At 35.0% G+C, this 19,952-nt stretch overlaps 2 protein-coding genes across 2 annotated transcripts in view; one reads left to right on the forward strand and one right to left on the reverse strand.

The window, feature by feature from the left end:
- LOC135832259 (uncharacterized) overlaps positions 1 to 5,658 on the forward strand; it is a 28,701-nt gene extending 23,043 nt beyond the window's left edge. Inside the window, exon 2 of the mRNA XM_065345397.1 lies at positions 3,870 to 5,658. Within this exon, the coding sequence (XP_065201469.1) occupies positions 3,870 to 4,533 (664 nt within the window). The 3' untranslated portion in view covers positions 4,534 to 5,658. The remainder of the gene's footprint in view (positions 1 to 3,869) is intronic.
- LOC135832260 (protein phosphatase 1 regulatory subunit 37) overlaps positions 1 to 19,952 on the reverse strand; it is a 122,816-nt gene that overhangs the window by 86,095 nt on the left and 16,769 nt on the right. The gene's annotated exons all lie outside the window — the stretch shown is intronic.

Raw genomic sequence — 19,952 nt, forward strand, 5'->3', positions numbered from 1 at the left:
GATGGATACTCTGCAGGGCTAAAATCAGAATTGGAAAAGACTCTTTTGATTATTGCCTTTTCACGATGGAGATTGAATAGAATAGGTCTGGTATAGTATGAAATTATTATCGATGAAATTTCATTAAAAATGATACGAGAATATTTTCTCGCGTCGAATAAAATTGTCAATATCAAATACGTGAAGAATCGAGTTCTCGAAGTAATTTCATTAAAATTACGACGTTAGTAGCTACAGCTATAGCAGGTACATGCAACTTCATAAGAGAAAATATTTCATTTCTTTGCTCCCTTTTACGCGGAATTCCAACAATTATAAAATCAACCGAGTAAGGCAAATTTTCGCACCACTGATACGTTTACAATAATAATACGCTCTCGATTCGCTATTACTAACAATAAGGAAGATTGTAAAGTTCAGTTGGAAATATTATAACTTGTACCAATAAATTTTACATGATAAAGGCACATCAACGATGACACGACTGTAAACACGAAAGCATAAAGTTGATTCGACTATCCATAAAATGTCGGCGTTAAACAGCTCCAAGATATTACGTTTAAATATTTGTAGCTTCAGACGGAAATACCATCAGAAAAGCAGTATATTTGCGAGGAAATGTTACACCGAGCTAACATAAATTCACGCAGGCGAACTCTCCCCAGTCTACAAGTATGATTCCGAGTAAACTCAATTATACAGGCTGCTTTGAATTTGCGGCATGCCGTCATTTGCTGGAACAACCGCAAAGGATTAAATTCATTTACTTAACTTTCATTTTCCGAATCTACACTACTCAGGTCTCTTATGTTTACCGGCAGGTTTCATCTAACTAAGTTGATATATTGTACGCCAAAGGTACGCCTTTGTAAACCTTTTATCGGCAAACTTTGCGAATTATTACTTTTATTTGAGAAAGTCCACAACTAGCGGAGAAGTGTAATTGTACAGCCCGACTATTTAATTATTCGTGACGGTTTTCTTCAGCTTTCTGACCGCTTCGTTGATTTTCTACGCAGAATTCATATACTTTAGAGAGACTTACTTATATGTAGTAGATTCGGAAATTCGCCCACCTACGCTTAATTAGTATGTATAGCGGGGGCCAGTATTCATTAATTAAGGATTCGATATGAGTGAAACTTGAAACTTTGGATGGTTCTTGTATGTCAGACGGATAGACAGTTTCATTAAAAAATGTCTATAATTCTCAGCTCGAGGAACAAAATAACGAAGGAAATTGCGACTCTCCTCCCCCCTCCCATTTTGAAGTTCACCTGAAATTAATAAGGTCCTTCTGCGTTTTCGCGTGACGTTGACTACCTATCTATAATAATAAGTTGTAAGTATTTGGTTAGAGTACTAACAGAGAGCAGCAACACCAATGTGAAACCTTTTCACACTAAAATATACGAAGCTAGTGAGTGATGACTGATGACTGATGAGATGAGCCTTATCAACTCACGTAGAAAGCGTAGAAAGAAAAGGGCAGGCCTTCCTACCCTACGTGAATACCCAATAAATTATCCCTTAAAATATCATTCAAATTTGTCATTCGAAGGCGTTTCAATATGTTATAGGTATCTATCGAATTTTTAATTATTAAGGCTCGTACTCAATTTTTTCCAAAAAAATTGCTTTATTAACCAAAAAAGTAATGAAATGTTCTTGTATTTAATTTTTAAAACTTCAGTTATTTTGAAACTTGTTGATGAAAAATCGAGACAATTATTGTAAACAAAGTAAGGATTTTTGCAATTTATGGCAAAAAAACAATTTTTAGCAAAAAAAAAAACATTTTTAAAAACTTGAGTAGTTAAAAAGTGAGAATTTTCTACAATTTTCGCGAAAAGCAATTTGGCAATTTCAGCAAGAAGCAGGACTTTTTAGAGAATTACTTACAATAAAAAGTGATACTTTTTGACAATTAGAATAATTATGTATTGAAAAAAAAATAAAAAACAGAAATTTGACAATTTTAGCAAAAATTAGCATCTTTTGGAGACCACTGGCAAAAAAATCATATATTTTTTCGCAATTTTTTTTCGAAAAATGAGAATTTAGAATTGTTTTTTTTTTTGTAATTTTTTGGTAATTTCAGGCCAAAAAAGCTAGACTTTTCAATTGCTAAGAAGCTGGAATTTTTGTCAATAAGCAAGACTTTTGGATAATATTTGGGGAATTGGGGAAAATGGTTCTTTTTTGCAATCTTTGTTGAAAGAAAGAGACTTTTTTGGTGGGGTAATTTTCAGTGAAAAAATAAATAGATACGTATATGTACCATACCCTACCTACTTTTTCAGAATTTTTTGAGAAAAAGTGACAATATTCAGTAAGAAACGACACCACTTGGAAATTTGGACAAAATATGAGTTCTTTTTTGCTATTTTTGGCAAAAAAGTGGACTTCGATCATTTTAGTAAAATGCGGATCTTTGTAACCTTTCACTCGTACGAGTACATACATATCGTATGTACAAATTCAGTTATGGTTTACTCTCGACCTGTTATTGGGGGTTAAAATTCAAAAAATTAGAACATTCGCGGTGTACTGTACACTATAGCAAATCTGCTCGAATGTAGATGAACTCGTCACATTTGATTAGGTCGAGAATAAAATGAATAACAACTCGATAATTAACGGCTCAAATCAATTTTTACGCCTTCTGAAGGAGTTTCAAGTCTCTGGAGAAAGCTCCACGGGGGAGGAGGTGAAGTTGATATTACTTTCAGGGCTAGCGCCCACTACCTATCTACCATTTTAATCAAAAACTAAAACAAAATAGCTAATTAATAGCGCTCTTCGCCGATACTCCTGCCACGTTATAATTACAACTACTGATTGAAATATCTCGCTTCTCTCTAGGCTGCTTTCTCAAAGAATTATAACTACATCGATATAATGCGCATATTCTGCACCGACGGATGACTTCGATAAAATTTTTCAAAAGCAAATTTACGTCATCGTATGTATTTGCATTTTGCATTTTGAACACAAGGAAAACGAGATTCGAGCTACATAAAATATACGGCCCGTAGATAAGACACAATGAAAATTTCGCTACAATTACAATATGATTTTCTTTCGGTTGATGTAGTTTACACAAAAAATTACTTCGGTAATAAGGCACATCTAAAACACCGCGATATAAGTTGGTAAGTGACTGCCGCAGGCCAGTTGAAACGTTTCAAAGTTTAGATTCCATTGTGGAATTGACGTATCTACACTACACAGTACACACAGTAAATATATGTATACGAAAGAATTTGCAAAATTCAAGTCAATTCGAATACCTGAATGAAAAAAGAATTTACCTGAGGGTTTTGAAACGCGACAGCGTTGGTGCGTTGCTATTATATAAAACTCTCAAAGTCCTCGACTCGCAATACACACAATACATACTTACCTACGATACGGATCACAAGTAATATTTCAATTCGCTGGTAGGTATAATCGGGAAATTTCAAATTGATTTCTGTTAATAGAGTTATTGTTGTGCGAGTGTACGGATCAAGAAACACATTAACCCCGGGCTGTTTTTTTTACGTAGCCTACTTACGTATTTTTTTCGTTTATTAGTTCAACAGAAAAAAATTAATTTAGAAAGCCGAGTTAAAATAGTCGAAAAGTTTGCAACGTTATTCTACCTTAAATTAATCCACTTATCTTTTCTTTTTTTTTAACGTCGATAAAACTCGCATATCCGTTTAATTCCAGCAGATTTACTTTTACTACAACAATTCTCTCGCTGTTGCTAAGGGTGAAAAAGAACGCACACGTGACCAACCAAATGATTTCATGCTATTTTATAAATTTTAAATGGCGTCAATTTGTAAGGCTTTTTTCAAAATTAACTTTTTCTTTTGCAGGAGCAAACGTCACACAAAACGAAAGAAGAGGCAAAAATACAAGAAGGAACACATCGAGCCGGATAAATTAGACGATGGTTTTTCAGAAACAACGAATCTCCTTCCGCCAGAAAATTTCCTCAGTCCGGATACAATCAACGTTAATGAACCAGAAAGCGTTTTACAATCCATTTCAAATGACAAATATCACAGTGATTATCTCAGCAAAAGAATAGCCGACGAAAGCTCGAGCGATAGTTCCAATTCGAGCAGTTCCTCTTCCAGTTCCAGCTCCAGCAGCAGCAGTAGCAGCAGCAGTGAAAGTAGTAGTAGTTCTAGTTCAAATGACAGTAGTTCAAGCAACAGTTTAATTTGTGATAGCGAAAGTAAAGTTACCGATAAGACGTATAAAGGATATCAAATAATGAACGTAGATGACGACTGTGATAATGGCGAATGTGAGAATGGCGATGACAGCAATAGCAGTACCAGTGACAGTGCCAATACAAGCGCCGATTCCACATCTGCGTCTTCCGATAATAGTTGGTGGCAAGAATACAAACAGTTGAAAGAAATACAATTTTTTAAAAAACCCCATCCAGATGCCATGAAAGATAGCGGATACGTTTCGACAACTTCGCCAAATGATTCAAACATAAATGACGAATACATAGAACACAGATGAATTTGTACTGTCAATAACAACCGCCATTTCAACGAGAAGAAGGTGACGATAAAATAAACCCACACGTAGACAAATTTTCGGGAAAAATTGAACTGGGGAGGGGCTCATTTTGTAGAGCTTGTTTTGTTCAAGGGATTTACCAGGTTGGTGAGATATACAAATTTTACTAGATTCTAACGCTAAAAAAATGATGCTTGTAAACCAAATTGGGGAAGTGCCATGTTTTGCATGGGAAATAGACTTATAATATATCTACATATTATGGGCACGATTAAGCAGGACAGAATGAGCGATAATGTAAAATCTTTGACAATAATTTTTTCCTTTTTTCCTTGTATGGCATACTATGGACATTTTTTCAGTCCCTCGCCCTAGTGAACCATTTCAATTTGAGATTCAAAGGTTGCGACAAGAATATTAAATTTTTCTACCAATTTAAAACATTTCTCAATTTATTCTATGTATGTAGTACGTATTTCCACACTAAATTTTGTCACCATCATCTCTATGCCATATCTACTATGAAACATTTTACGTTAAATTTCAGTATTCAACATGATTTTTCTCAATTGGCTTGATGCTGACAATACTCATAAAAACATTTTTAATAAGCTGAGGTAGGTAGACTTGCTCAATGCTCAATCTCTATAATAAGAATTCAAAATAAGAACGTATGTACTTACTTCATTATGATCATATAATTTTTTCCCAACCTTTTTGTCAATTCACCAAACAAAACATTCTTCATTTCCAGTGGAAATTTAATTAAGTATGTTACAAAATCACAAGAAATCTAAAATAAATTCATTATCCCAATACTGTTCTACCTATTACGTAAGTATTAAAACAACACCCTTTGTTGAAAACTTGCAAAACAACAAGCAATAAGTGAGTTTACCATCTAAAAAGAAACTACTTAGAACCTAGCGTAGCCTAAAAGTAACATTTAAAATTAAATTTACTGAATTACGTCGTAGATATATTTTTCTCTGTTTTTCATACACACAACCTTCGGGTAATTCAATTGTTTTTAGTCGCCTTGTATAGAAAAAAATTCGACTTGTAATGAAATTTACATTTTTTTTTGAAAATATATTTTGTTTACCAAAATAAATGATACGTGAAGGGCGTGTTTTATTTGAAGAAAATTTTCAATTTCAACAGGATACGTTATTATTTGAACGACGCGACGGTTCAAAAGATCGTACAATGTACACAATACACATGTACACCTATATACGATATTGAAGGTATTCCCGGAATGAATAACGAACACGTATCTATGGTAGGTATATTTTAATAGAAGAATGAGTACCTAGTTATATTGGTACGTTCAAAAGAATAAAGAGACCGTTTCCTCACAGGTATGTTTTTCTGTATCAATTTCCTTTTTCTACATATATTTTCCTAAAAGGAAACATAGACCTAACATAACATTTTTATTCTTCGGCATAAATGAAATAATGTACTCGTATTTGTGTAAATGCAAAACACATTAGAATCATTGATACGAGCAATAATAATTTATTCTGGATTTTCGGACAATATGAAGCATAAGCTAATCAAAGGCAAAATAGATTTTAACCCATGTTCAATGTTCATCGAAACTTATGTAAACTTCCACGAGCAAAATGTTCCGAGAAGTCCGCCTCCATTTAGAGCAAACTGCTCATAGATGCCTTTAAGATGAGCATCAAGTTAAGATGGAGAAAATGAAGAAAAAAGTTGATATTTTGTAGCTTTCATGAATTTCGTTTTCGCTATTTTTTTAGGGCAAATTCTTCAGTTCAAATTACACAATATGTACCTAATATTCATATCACGGCGCGTACAATATGTAGTTAAATTGATAGGTTTAGATGTTGAGATTAACTACTAGGGTGAGCCATCTTCAACTTTTTCTGAAAAATTGGAGGAGGGATTTGATAAAAAGTTGTGGCGTCAATTCAGAAGAGTGTTGGAAAAATTTTTGATCTTTGACTTGAACCATTACTTTTCTAACTTATTAGGGTTTCAAATTTTAAAATTTACATTAAAAATTAAAAAAAAACATAGAAATTCAGAAATTTTTTTTGTGATGATTGATCATAATTATGATCAATGTTATGCTAATATGTTATCCGCTTAGAAGTGAGAACACAGTTCGCCTTTTACGTACTTAGGTACTTACCTATTGGTGTAAAATTTTTCCACTGATTTGTGCAAATCTAAAATACTTAGTAATGCAGTAGGTAGGTAATACTAATTTGTTTTGTGAACACTAATAAAACATCAACTACCTACAAGTAACATGTTGAAAAGTGGATTATCAATTGGATCAAATTTAGATTCGTGGAGCTTCCTCTAAATCACGAGCAATGCGACTGGGAAAAAATGAAGACTGAAGAGTTGTTCTTGTTGTATCGCAATCCAACTCCGCCAGATTAAGTAGGTATAAATAAAACGATTACAGGGGGTCTAACAAAATTTCTCCGAAGAAATGCAGTACTTTTACAGTACCTTTTGCATTACCTTATTTTTTTTTTATCCAGCTCACACCGACCCCCCCCCCCAAAGAAAAAAAAATATTTTTGAACCGGTTGGAATTTGTCGATAAAACGCTCTAATAAAATTTTTACAAGTATTAATTTAACAAGTGTTGCCATTTTTTGAGGTACAAAATGAACATTTTTTTATTTTTAATTTTTACCAATTAATTCATTTTGAGGTTTTTAAAAATTTTTAAATCAATGATTCTGAGAACAAATACAGTACTTTTCAGGCAAAATGCAGTACTTTGCAGTACTTGCAGTACCGAGGATTTCAATGCAGTACTTTTACAGTACTTGCAGTACCTGTTAGACACCCTGAATCGGTACTGCAAGTGCAAGCTTTGACAAACGGTCTGCTATGTAGTAGCTTGTCATATCTTGAAATTTCGCGAAAGCATGTACATATACCTATTACCTACTACCTATCAGAAAGTACAATAGGTATGATTACTAGATACCAAGAAACTTCAAAAAAGTTTTTTTTTCAAGTATATAAAACACCTAATACGTACTATGTAAGTAGTAGAGGCACTGGTTAGATAATTCTTCCGATTTTTTAAAAATAAGAATACTGCGATCATCCTCGCTTCTTTACAAGTGGCGTTAATAATCACTAAATCTATAACTCATGATTGTTTTCCTAGTGCATTTTTTTCAAAAACAAAAACACCAGGTGTAGTCGTTGATTTGATGATAAAACTTCTCAAAGTTATCTCAAGAGGCTGTTAAGACACCCTGGAGATAGATTAAACTGCATTTAAATTAAAGTTGGAGCAAAAAAAAAAAAAAAAAAGACACGGCGTGAAAACGATGATTCCACACAAGAGACTAGAATGAGGTAAAAGGTGTAGCCCAGCATGGTGGCGTTTATGCGTAGATATGTTTTTAGTGTTTTTTTTTGCGTCAGTTATTCGAAAATAATGTAACTTTCGCAGTTTATTTTTCTTGTGATCTTGTTAAATATTAAAAGTTTTCCAGGTAACATCGCATTACGTTATCACGTGAAGCTCTACCCCAAACAGTACGAAATTGTTATAAAAGTTGTTCCGTTATACGCTTCGTCATTTTGAAGAGAGAAAAGAGCGCCGCGAATTATGCTAATACGTTAAGTTGCGCGAGTAATACCGGCTGAGAGCAAAAGCATGACGAAGGGTAATTTTGAGTACCAAGTCAAATTATCATAACTTTCTTTTTGATGTGTATTACCTTTTGAATTCATGTCGAGTAACACGTCTCTCGTCTCTGGTTACAACTCGAATTGCTTCCTAGCTTCATCATCTCTCCTCTTTCGTACGTAACGTACGTACTACGTAGGTAGGTAGGTAGGTAGGTAAGTAGGTAGAGGTACCAAGGGCCTACGCGGAAAACTACGAGACGTCCAAGTTTTCTATAAAAATGTGGCTTATACGATGGCGATATTCGCATTTTAATGAACCTATTTTGCAATCATATTAAAACGATACACGGTGCAGATTAAACCGTAGGCTAGTGAATAAACAGGGAAAAAAACACATAACACGCTAATGGTAATATTGAAACATTCATTAAAACTTTATAATTGAATGTAACGAAAGCAAATGGAAAATCCATGTTAAAAGCTTTCTCAAAATAACTAAGTAAAGAACAAACACAACTTGGGGTACAAACTTTTTTCCTTTTGTTTTTTGACTCGAGGAAAACCAAAGTGTCATGGTTTGTTGATAGAAGCGTAACATCAGTTATACAAACTGTATACCAACTCTGTACCTATTGGGTTTCCCGAAGTACGTCAGTGGAAGGAATTGAGCATAATTCCATTTGATTGAAAAATATTCAACTAGAGGTAGAAGTTCCATCAGATCAGACCAAAACATTTTTGGTCTTATCAAAAATAAAAGAGCATCGAATGATCGTATGAAAACATTATTCTTCGATCTTTCAATCCGTTGAAGGCAACGGAAATTGGCGAGTCGTTTTTTTACCAACTTTTTTTCACTCAATTGTAGGTGCCAGAAAAAATCCAAGCTAAAAAAGAGAATTTGGACAGTTTGATTGGAATTATTGTGAAGATTGTGATAATCGGGGTATTTTGACCTTCCAAATGGTTGGTAGAGGGCTAAAAGTGGTTTTGAATTTTGCATTCAATTGGCCAAGGAGGCTACTTTCGATAACCAATTATACTTTCATAATCGCACCATACTTAATATCTACTTATTCGACAAATAAACAAATAGATATTTTGTAGAAGTATTTCTTCTTGTAATGAATACAAAAAAGTGGATTTTCGTGGAGGGAAACGCTACTTTTCCGTTGCATGTACCTACTACCTACATAGTAGAGGAGAAGGTACAAATATGGACCCCCTCTAGCTTTTTGGCTTTAAAGGGTAGAAAAAATTATCAAAATTTTTTTTCGAGTATACCATTCGAAAGGCCAAAGACTCTAGTATATTGTGTAAAAAAATTTATTTCTTTTGTTGAAAACTCACGGAGAAATTTGAAATTTAGAAAAGTGACATAAAATGGTACAAATATGGACTCGGGTACAAATATGGACCCCCCTCAAAAAATGAATAAAAAGTTCAGAAAATTGAACAAAAAATTATTTAAAGCTGTTTTTCGATACTTTGGACTTGTCTTCTTTATTAATAACACTTTTCTAGGTATTCTAAAAACCATTGAATCAAAATTGAATGAAAAAAAAATTAGGGGTCCATATTTATACCCATGCAAAAAATTGGCCAAGTTTATGAAAAATGAAAAAATCATGGTTCCATTTTGACACTTTGGACTTGTCTTCTTTGTTAATAACACTTTTCTCGATATTCTAAAAAATATTGAATCAGAATTAGGTAAAAAAATTTAGGGGTCCATATTTATACCCATGCAAAAAATCGGCTCAGTTTATGAAAAATGAAAAAAATTATGAAAATCAGTTGAAGTACAGACAAATATGAAAGTATATTTTGAAAGTACACATTGTAAGCTACTTACTTCGCTAATAATTTTTTTTCCAAACTTTATTTGAAGTTAATGAATTACCGAATGAAAAACTTGTAAAATTTTCCATTGGCAAGAAAATAATGCGCAAAGGAAAACAATTGCTGATGAGAGACACCCAAGTTCGCATGAATCCGAAATAAGTACATGGATCATTGATACTACACTACTAGTATAATTTTTAGTACCCAGCATGACCGTAGCGCTAGTGGTTGTACACTAAACCATGGGGGGTCCATATTTGTACCTGGGTCCATAATTGTACCTTCTCCTCTATAATGAAAAGCAATTTTACTTAGGGGGTTAAATTGCAATCAAAATCAAAATTTCACATAGGTACTTAGCTATCTACGTATTAACCATAAATGTAGGTATTTATATGTATTTTAAGAATACCTTAACAATTAGGAAATGAAATTACCTTCTCGAACCTATAACCATCATCTTCAATTTACACACCTTGCACATCTTTAAGCAAATCGTAAATTAATTTCAATAACTGGAAATCCGCTACTAGTTACACGATTAGGTAAATAAATTATCCCGCTATGCGATTCCATTCGCGTAATTGGTACTATAACACAATGCTAACGGGAAGCAGATACTAAGTAAATACCATCAAACGAAAACGTTTTCATTCCTGCTGTGTTTAATCATCGAAATGGGGACGCAATTTGCAGCTATCTCGAACGATCGCCGTATAACGTCAAAAAAGCATGTTTTTGAATATTCCCTTCTTTGGCGATACGCAGGCAAGGGGATGAGGGGGCGGATATTTCGCGTAATAACAAATCATCCGGACTATTATTCACTTAATCAAGGCGCTTTTTTGGGTATTAGATTTTACAGTGTGGTACTCGACTCGACATTTTAATCTCGTTCGCAATTCGGTTACACGGTAAATATTCATCCTGCGGTATTCCAATTTCCGACCAAGTTTTCAATTTTTTATGGCAAAAATTACAACGCCGCAACCGGCGAACGTCTTGCAAATTAATGCGCGCTATGAGATGAATTTAAAATGCACGAATAATGGCAGCATTAAAATTAAGAAGCGGATTAACAAACCGCCGCGCCACAAATGTTCGACTTCCATATTTCCCAACGTTTACTTAAGGTGTTCCTGAAGCAACATCACGCTAGACTGGGCGAAATGCGAAAAAAAAAACGCAAAAAAATGCTGGCAAAATACGTTGATGGATTTCTGATATTATGTAAATTTTCAAACGCTACATCGGCTGTGATGTAGAAATTTTTAAAAACGCGCATTTTTGATTCAAATTTTGACCGAAGTTATTGTTTTCCCTCTCTCTTTTTACTTTACAACTCATATAACCAACGTAGGTAACTTCGCAAAGGGCATAAAAAGAAGGTATATTATTAGGCCTATCATGCCTGAAAATAATTTATATTCGATCTCATTTACATGTACATGTTCGTTTCGGCCAATTTTACGTAATGCACGAATATAGGCGTTCAGCAGTCTGCATTTTATTCGCAGCCTGGTACGTGAATTCGATTTTTATTCAAATTGAAACCTCCAAACACCGAATAGGTACCATGGTTTCATTGGTTCATTACAAATTTACGAAGTTGATATGCATTATTTTACCGCAATGACACCAATCAGCCATCAAAAACCATTCGGTAAAGTTGAGCGATGAATAAAATTAAAGAAAGCGCAATTATAAAATGAGAAAAATGCTTACAATTCTTTTTTTGACGTTTGACAAATGATTGCGACATCTATCTTCATTTAAACGCTATCGTTGCCTTTACCAATGTTACGATTAGCTTTAGTTTTCGGCAAACCCTTCGTTTTAGCGGTTTTTTACTTTCTCTCGCTCTCTTCCCGCCAAATAATGGCGGAAAAATAGACAGTCGTCGCAAAATTACAATTTCGCCGCAGATTAAGTTTACATGAGTGATTATCTAGGCTCGAAGGGACGAATACAAATGTCTCTCTTTTTCGAACAGATTCAACGCCGATATGCGTTTTGGCAACAAAACCGCACTATCCGTGCGTAATATCCGAGCGAATTAATTAATGGCTCGAAAAAAATACCAGTTCTGGTGTGAGATAGAATGATCGATAAAGGCGTTCTTGGCCACGTAACAGATGCAATCAAACAGGAAGAAATTATTCTGTAATTGAAGAAATTCTGCCAATGTTGAGCGTATTCGAATAAACGACAAAACGAATTTCAGCAGATGAATATGCTACTGCGAACAAGGTACCGTTGACCAAAGTACCGTATACTTATTGAAGTGGCACTGAAGAAAGCTTTCACCAAACTTTTCGAGAAAAGAAAACTATCGGCACAAGCGGAAAAATTCAATCACAAAATTCTGCACTTGGCAGAAATCGATCCTAGATTTAAAAAGTAATTTTTTAAAGATCTTCTATCCTTTTACTGTTTGATTTTTTCTTCTTCTGAAGTATACATACTTAGTTAGTTTATCTATGTTCGCTTTACTTTTAAATCGCCAAAAAGTTTTTCTTTTATCATCTTTGAGTTCACAGTTCACACTAATCAATTCAAGAAGTTACAAGTAATTTTTTTTTTCATTACTTTTGTCGAAAAATTTACAATTTTAGGATTTTTAGGAGAACTTTGTGAGCTTTTTGAGCCCACGATTCTGCGAACTGCAGACTTGGCCTAATCAAACTTCAAGTTTCAGTGTCTCAACTACAAAGTTTACCTACATAATTTACGTCAATGCGAAAATTTGTTTCCTTTGAGGCTTCGGTCAAACGGTAATTAAATAATGAAGTTTTAATTGAAATTTTCCCTTATTAATAGCGAAAAGTTGACCCTACACGTATCTACTAGCTGGAAAATTTTCCATGTTTCTACGGTAAATTCCGTCGGCAAATTTTAGATGAATTGTTTCAAAATTGACGAAAAATTGTGTTCGGGTGAAAAATTGGTTTGAGATAAGGGAGTAAGTATCATTTTTGCTTCGCTTCTGAGCGAAACACATCATCATCAGATGTTCGGGTTTGCTTTTGCGTCGCTCTCATAAATGAAAAATATTTAGTGAGAACAATGACTCGCATTCAATTGAGACGACGCAAGAACCAATAACTTTAGGTAGGTAATAAAGAACGCGAGAAATTTCGTAACAGAACTTCCAATTACTATAGTCACGATTTCAACAAAGAATTCATCTATGATGGGTATTTTTCAATTTTCAAATGAAAAAAAAAAACAACAAAAAAACAAAGCACGAAGTAATGTGGTATAAGAGTGGTAGGTAGGTATGTAGAATTGTAGATGTACATTGTAGTACAGGAATTTTAGGTGAAATAAGGGGATTTATTCGGACTAATTCCTACAAAAGGTTTTTTTGCGGGATACTGTAGTGGAAGGGGTCCTATTTAACATACTAAAAGTCTCACCCCGTACCCCGCGTGCGTCGCGTGCTAGAGCGTGAAAAGTGTCCCGCCGCAGCGTTTTTTGCGATTTTTTCGCGAGGGGTTGATTTTACGTCAAAAATAGCTTTATTTTTGTGTTCTACGTCAAATTTCCGATCTAGTGATATGTCAACTGTCCTTCTACCCCCAAGAGGGGTGGGGCTAGAACCATTCAAAAAAGGGGGGTTTCCTGAAAAATACATAAAGACTATAGGGGCCTAAGAGGGGTGAAATGGTCCCCAAAAGCGTTCGAGTTGATATTAGCATGGAAGATGGGTACCATTGAGAAACTTCCGCGTGAAAAATTCCAGATCCACGCCACCTCCCCTTTTTTGGGAACCCCCCTTTTCTGAAAATTCAATAACACTTTTCTCAGCCCCATGGTGACCGATTTTGAAAATTTTTCAGTATGTTATGTATATCCTTAGTAGGTATCCCCACAAAAATTTTCAACCCCCTCCTCTCATATTTACCCCTCAAAATGATGTAAAAATGTGTTTTGGTGGGGCTGGGGGTAAAATGGGAATTTTGGGGAAAATAGCCAATTATTAATAAGTACGGTGTCGTTTCCTTATAATTCGATACCGCTGAGCACGAATATGACGTCAGATTTTTTGGTAGATTCATCTAGCCCTCTCCAGAGCACTTAGTCCCTTCAATTTTCGCTATTGTTAAAAAGCATAAAAAAATGAAAAAACGCTATTTTGAGGGGTAAATATGAGGGGAGGGGGTTGAAAATTTTTGTGGGGGTACCTACTAAGGATATACATAACATACTGAAAAATTTTCAAAATCGGTCACCATGGGGCTGATAAAAGTGTTATTGAATTTTCAGAAAAGGGGGGTTCCCAAAAAAGGGGAGGTGGCGTGGATCTGGAATTTTTCACGCGGAAGTTTCTCAATGGTACCCATCTTCCATGCTAATATCAACTCGAACGCTTTTGGGGACCATTTCACCCCTCTTAGGCCCCTATAGTCTTTATGTATTTTTCAGGAAACCCCCCTTTTTTGAATGGTTCTAGCCCCACCCCTCTTGGGGGTAGAAGGACAGTTGACATATCACTAGATCGGAAATTTGACGTAGAACACAAAAATAAAGCTATTTTTGACGTAAAATCAACCCCTCGCGAAAAAATCGCAAAAAACGCTGCGGCGGGACACTTTTCACGCTCTAGCACGCGACGCACGCGGGGTACGGGGTGAGACTTTTAGTATATTAAATAGGACCCCTTCCACTACAGTATCCCGCAAAAAAACCTTTTGTAGGAATTAGTCCGAATAAAAAATTTAAAATGACTGGACTATTGAGTAGTACATTTATTTAAAATTTCATCCGAGTACTCGTAGTTTTTGTACCAATAATATTGAAAGAGAATAAGTGAAATAAAGGTACATAATATCGATCAAGGGTCAATGTTTTCCAAAAATCCATTAGCTTAAACAGCTAAATTGGATAAAGTCAGCTTTGACTAAGTAAGCTGCAGAATGTGAGTATTTCTTTTCTTACATTAGAAGAAGATTACCTATAGTTGCGTAGAAGTATTGCATTTCAAAATAAGTCCAACTGAGTTTCCTCTTCGATAAACTCCAGCACTGAAGATGATTGCTTAACGTAGAGAATTATTAAAAGATTTATAGTCTAGTCGAATTACTCCAAAAAAATGGCTCCGCTCGCACTGAATGTAAAAAGCGATCTGATGACTGATTCTTGATCTAGAAGGTATTTGAAAAAAAATAAGCTTGGGTGCCATTTTTTTCAGCCCCTCCCCTTCCGAGGGTCCACCCCCCTTTCTTTAAAATGCACGTATCTCCCCTTCTATTGGTCATAGAGAAAAAATGTTCGAATGAAAGTTATTTCTTGAAGGCTTCTCCACATTTTTAGTTATTACAAAACTTTCATTTGGAGCAACCCTCGTCCCTCAAATTTGAAAAATCCACTTTGAAAAAAACTCAAAATCACCTTATTTGCATTTACCTCGGAAATTATTGAAGGTAACGCAAAAGTGATAATGACATAAAGTGTTCAGAATGAAATTTTCTATTCAGAGAGCTTTTCATCAATGCTCCCCCAGCCCCTCCCCCTCTGAAGATACCCCCACCACTTCCTAGAAATGCACATATCTCCGCTCCTAATAGACCTACACAAAAAAAATCCAAGTAAAAATAGTTCCTTGAAGGATAACATACAATTTCCTAATGAAACAATTTCATTTTGAGCAACCCTTGTCCCTCAAATTTGAAAAATCCACTTTGAAAAAACTCAAAATTACATTAAGGTTATTTGTATTTAATACCTTGGAAATTATTGGACATAACGCAAAAGTGATAACGACATAAAGTGTTCAGAATGAAATTTCTTATCCAGAGAGCTTTTCATCAATGCTTCCCCGAACCCTCCACCTGTGAGGGCTCCCCCGCCCCTTTCTATAAATAAACGTATTTCCGTTCCAAATAACTATAAAAGAAGTAAAAGAGTGACATCGTTGAAAAATTTGACCAATCCAACACCTTCTATCAGAAAATCCAAAACGTCCTGGAATACACACACTATTCGCAAAATGGAACAAAATGCTCGCATTAAAATTTTATTTCAATTCAAAAACAAAATTGCGATTCTCAAAATGCAAAACTTTCCAAAATATTCATAAATACCTATTCGATGAATTGCGAAGTACTTATGTGGTCATTTTATACAAAAATATTCAAATAGCAATCAAATAATGTAAAAATATGCATTGTAAGGCAAATTGAAAGTAGGTATGCCAAAAAAAAAGTTGGACCTATTTGAAATGAAATTTTCTGAAAAGTAAAATGATTATTTTATGTTTCTGATGCTAACTCCTAGGAGAAAAACATCAAAAAACATATATTGGGGTGCACTACACGTGATTTATATCAAAGTTTGTTTCGATTTATTCAACAAAATGCCACTTTTTTACAAAAGTAACAAACAACGAAGTGAAATATTCTCATTTAAAATAAAAGAATTCAACACTAACCTGATTTAATCGAGATATAAGATCTGTATATTTGGTGTCCCCATATCTACTGTACTCTCAAAGTCGCAAAATCTTTTATAGCAATAAATTTGGATTCACTCAACTTATAAATTTTATCATTATCAGACTCACAAATAAAACATTTCATTTTGAAAATTCGAAAAAAAATCATTTTCATTGTATTAATTTAGAAAATTACCGCACAACTACGTCGTGATGAATACACTGAGTTTGGCTGAATCTGAATATCTCAAATGTCGCAATACGTATTTGTATGTAGGTACGTATGCGTAAATCGACAAGACGTCTAAACATGCATATCTCAACGGCTAAGACGCAACTGTGAGTAATGAATCATCATTTTACAGGAGAACTGATAAAGATATCTCTGGACACGAAATTTCATCCCAAATACTTGAGCTTCGAAGTAATCATCAGTTTTACGATACCATCAATAATTTCCGCAGTACATGCAAATAATGTGATTTTGAGTTCATTTTAAAATTTATTTTCCAAATTCTGAGGGTACGACCGGTAAGGGTTGCTCCCGAATGAAATTGTTTCACTAAAAAATTGTATTTTATCCTCCAAGGGACAATTTCAACTTGGAATTTTGTTTATAGGAACGGAGATACGTTCATTTATAGAAGGGGCGGGGGTGGCCTCACAGGTGGAGGGGTCGGGGAAGCATTGATGAAAAGCTCTCTGGATAAGAAATTTCATTCTGAACACTTTATGTCGTTATCACTTTTGCGTTATGTCCAATAATTTCCAAGGTATTAAATACAAATAACCTTAATGTAATTTTGAGTTTTTTCAAAGTGGATTTTTCAAATTTGAGGGACAAGGGTTGCTCAAAATGAAATTGTTTCATTAGGAAATTGTATGTTATCCTTCAAGGAACTATTTTTACTTGGATTTTTTTTGTGTAGGTCTATTAGGAGCGGAGATATGTGCATTTCTAGGAAGTGGTGGGGGTATCCTCAGAGGGGGAGGGGCTGGGGGAGCATTGATGAAAAGCTCTCTGAATAGAAAATTTCATTCTGAACACTTTATGTCATTATCACTTTTGCGTTACCTTCAATAATTTCCGAGGTAAATGCAAATAAGGTGATTTTGAGTTTTTTTCAAAGTGGATTTTTCAAATTTGAGGGACGAGGGTTGCTCCAAATGAAAGTTTTGTAATAACTAAAAATGTGGAGAAGCCTTCAAGAAATAACTTTCATTCGAACATTTTTTCTCTATGACCAATAGAAGGGGAGATACGTGCATTTTAAAGAAAGGGGGGTGGACCCTCGGAAGGGGAGGGGCTGAAAAAAATGGCACCCAAGCTTATTTTTTTTCAAATACCTTCTAGATCAAGAATCAGTCATCAGATCGCTTTTTACAGTCTGAGCGAACGGATGGAGTAATTCGACTAGACTATTACTCGCGAGAGGCGAGAGAGAGAACGAAAGAGGTAGAGGGTAATTTAACACAGAACCAAGAAACATTTAGTGATAAAAGTGAAAATTCCAACAGTGGTTCAACTTTAGAATAGGTAGCTTAAATGTTGCTGAACATTATCATAAAACTGTGTTTTCAAGGTTGCCTTGATAAGTGCATGGGTACATTTTGCCTGCGTTTTCAACTAACGACGATTACAACTTTAGAATTAGGGTCGAGAATTCTCCAGCGTAGGATAGTCTCAATTTGAAGCGAGTGCTGTAGCGCAAAAAATAAATGAACGAGCAAATAATTATACCGAAATTTAATGCACGTTCTTTTGCCTTTGATCGTCGTTGCCTTGTAAATGTAATAGGTCTGTTGACTTCGTTAATTTCTTCAAGTACTTACTCTCTTTTTTCTTTTTTCGAATAAACGTCGACTAGGCTACATAAAAAGAAATGCAACATTTTACGTTAATTGTGAATGAAACGAATATTCGAGAATTTTCAAGGGATAAAAAAAGGTTCAATGTTTGAGGGCAACGTTGAGAAAGCTCGTACAAACGTGAAAAGTTTAAAAGGCGAATGAAAAAGGATCGAGTCTAATTTAACACCACTGAATAGGCTGATTATTTTCCAATTACTAAGTAAGTATATTTTGTTGATGAAGTTTGTAAAATTTCGAAGTTTTTTTTACCGTTATAAAGATATCTTACTACGTAAAGGTTTTCCAAGGATTCTTTTCTATTAGTCCAAGAGCTATACCCACTGCGATTGCCCTGAAATAACTGAAAGCTAGGACTGGTCTCAAAAGTTAGTATACATACCCCTATTTTAAAAGCACTTGGTCTGCCAATCCGCAGCTGCTGCTTCTAAGCTCAGCGAAAGCTCAAAAGTTCACAATTTTTCTGAACTTTTGCCCGAGAAAACTGATGGCTCAAATTAGTGCCAAATTATAGCATTTTTCGCGCTGAATCCGAATATGTAGGTCTGCCGACCCTAAAGTGCTGCCAAAGCCCCGCCAGACTGGTTTAAAGGGGGTCAAATTTCGCAAATTTCATCTTTTTGGGCTAAATTCGCATAAAAAGCTATAAAATCGGTTTAAAAATGATTTTCAAGCAGTTAAACTAAATGCTCTAAGGGTAAGATGATTTTTGGATGCCAAAATTTTCCAAAATTTTCATTTTTTGGGGGTGGGGCATAAGGGGGGCGTTGAAAAATTCACCAAATATGGCCTTGTGATACATCGAAATATATGTTTTTTGGGCCGCAGAATTCGATTATGGCAATATTTTTCACATCACCCGGTCCCCCGACCCGCAGCTGCTGCTTTAAAGTTCAGTAAAAGCTCAACATGAAATTTACCAAATTTACTCCCATTTTGAACCGGTCTGGCGGGGCTTTGGCAGCACTTTAGGGTCAGCAGACCTATATATTCGGATTCAGCGCGAAAAATGCTATAATTTGGCACTAATTTGAGCCATCAGTTTTCTCGGGCAAAAGTTCAGAAAAATTGTGAACTTTTGAGCTTTCACTGAACTTTAAAGCAGAAGCTGCGGGTCGGGGGATCGGGTGATGTGAAAAATATTGCCATAATCGAATTCTGCGGCCCAAAAAACATATATTTCGATGTATCACAAGGCCATATTTGGTGAATTTTTCAACACCCCCTTATGCCCCACCCCCCAAAAAATGAAAATTTTGGAAAATTTTGGCATCCAAAAATCATCTCACCCTTAGAGCATTTAGTTAAACTGTTTGAAAATCATTTTTAAACCAATTTTATAGCTTTTTATGCGAATTTAGCCCAAAAAGATGAAATTTGCGAAATTTGACCCCCCTTTAAACCAGTCTGGCGTAGCTTTGGCAGCACTTTAGGGTCGGCAGACCTACATATTTGGATTCAGCGCGAAAAATGCTATAATTTGGCACTAATTTGAGCCATCAGTTTTCTCGGGCAAAAGTTCAGAAAAATTTTGAACTTTTGAGCTTTCGCTGAGCTTTAAAGCAGCAGCTGCGGATTGGCAGACCGAGTGCTTTTAAAATAGGGGTATGTATACTAACTT

The sequence above is a fragment of the Planococcus citri genome, chromosome 1 (genome assembly GCF_950023065.1).
Source record: "Planococcus citri chromosome 1, ihPlaCitr1.1, whole genome shotgun sequence".
NCBI classification, from domain to species: domain Eukaryota; kingdom Metazoa; phylum Arthropoda; class Insecta; order Hemiptera; family Pseudococcidae; genus Planococcus; species Planococcus citri.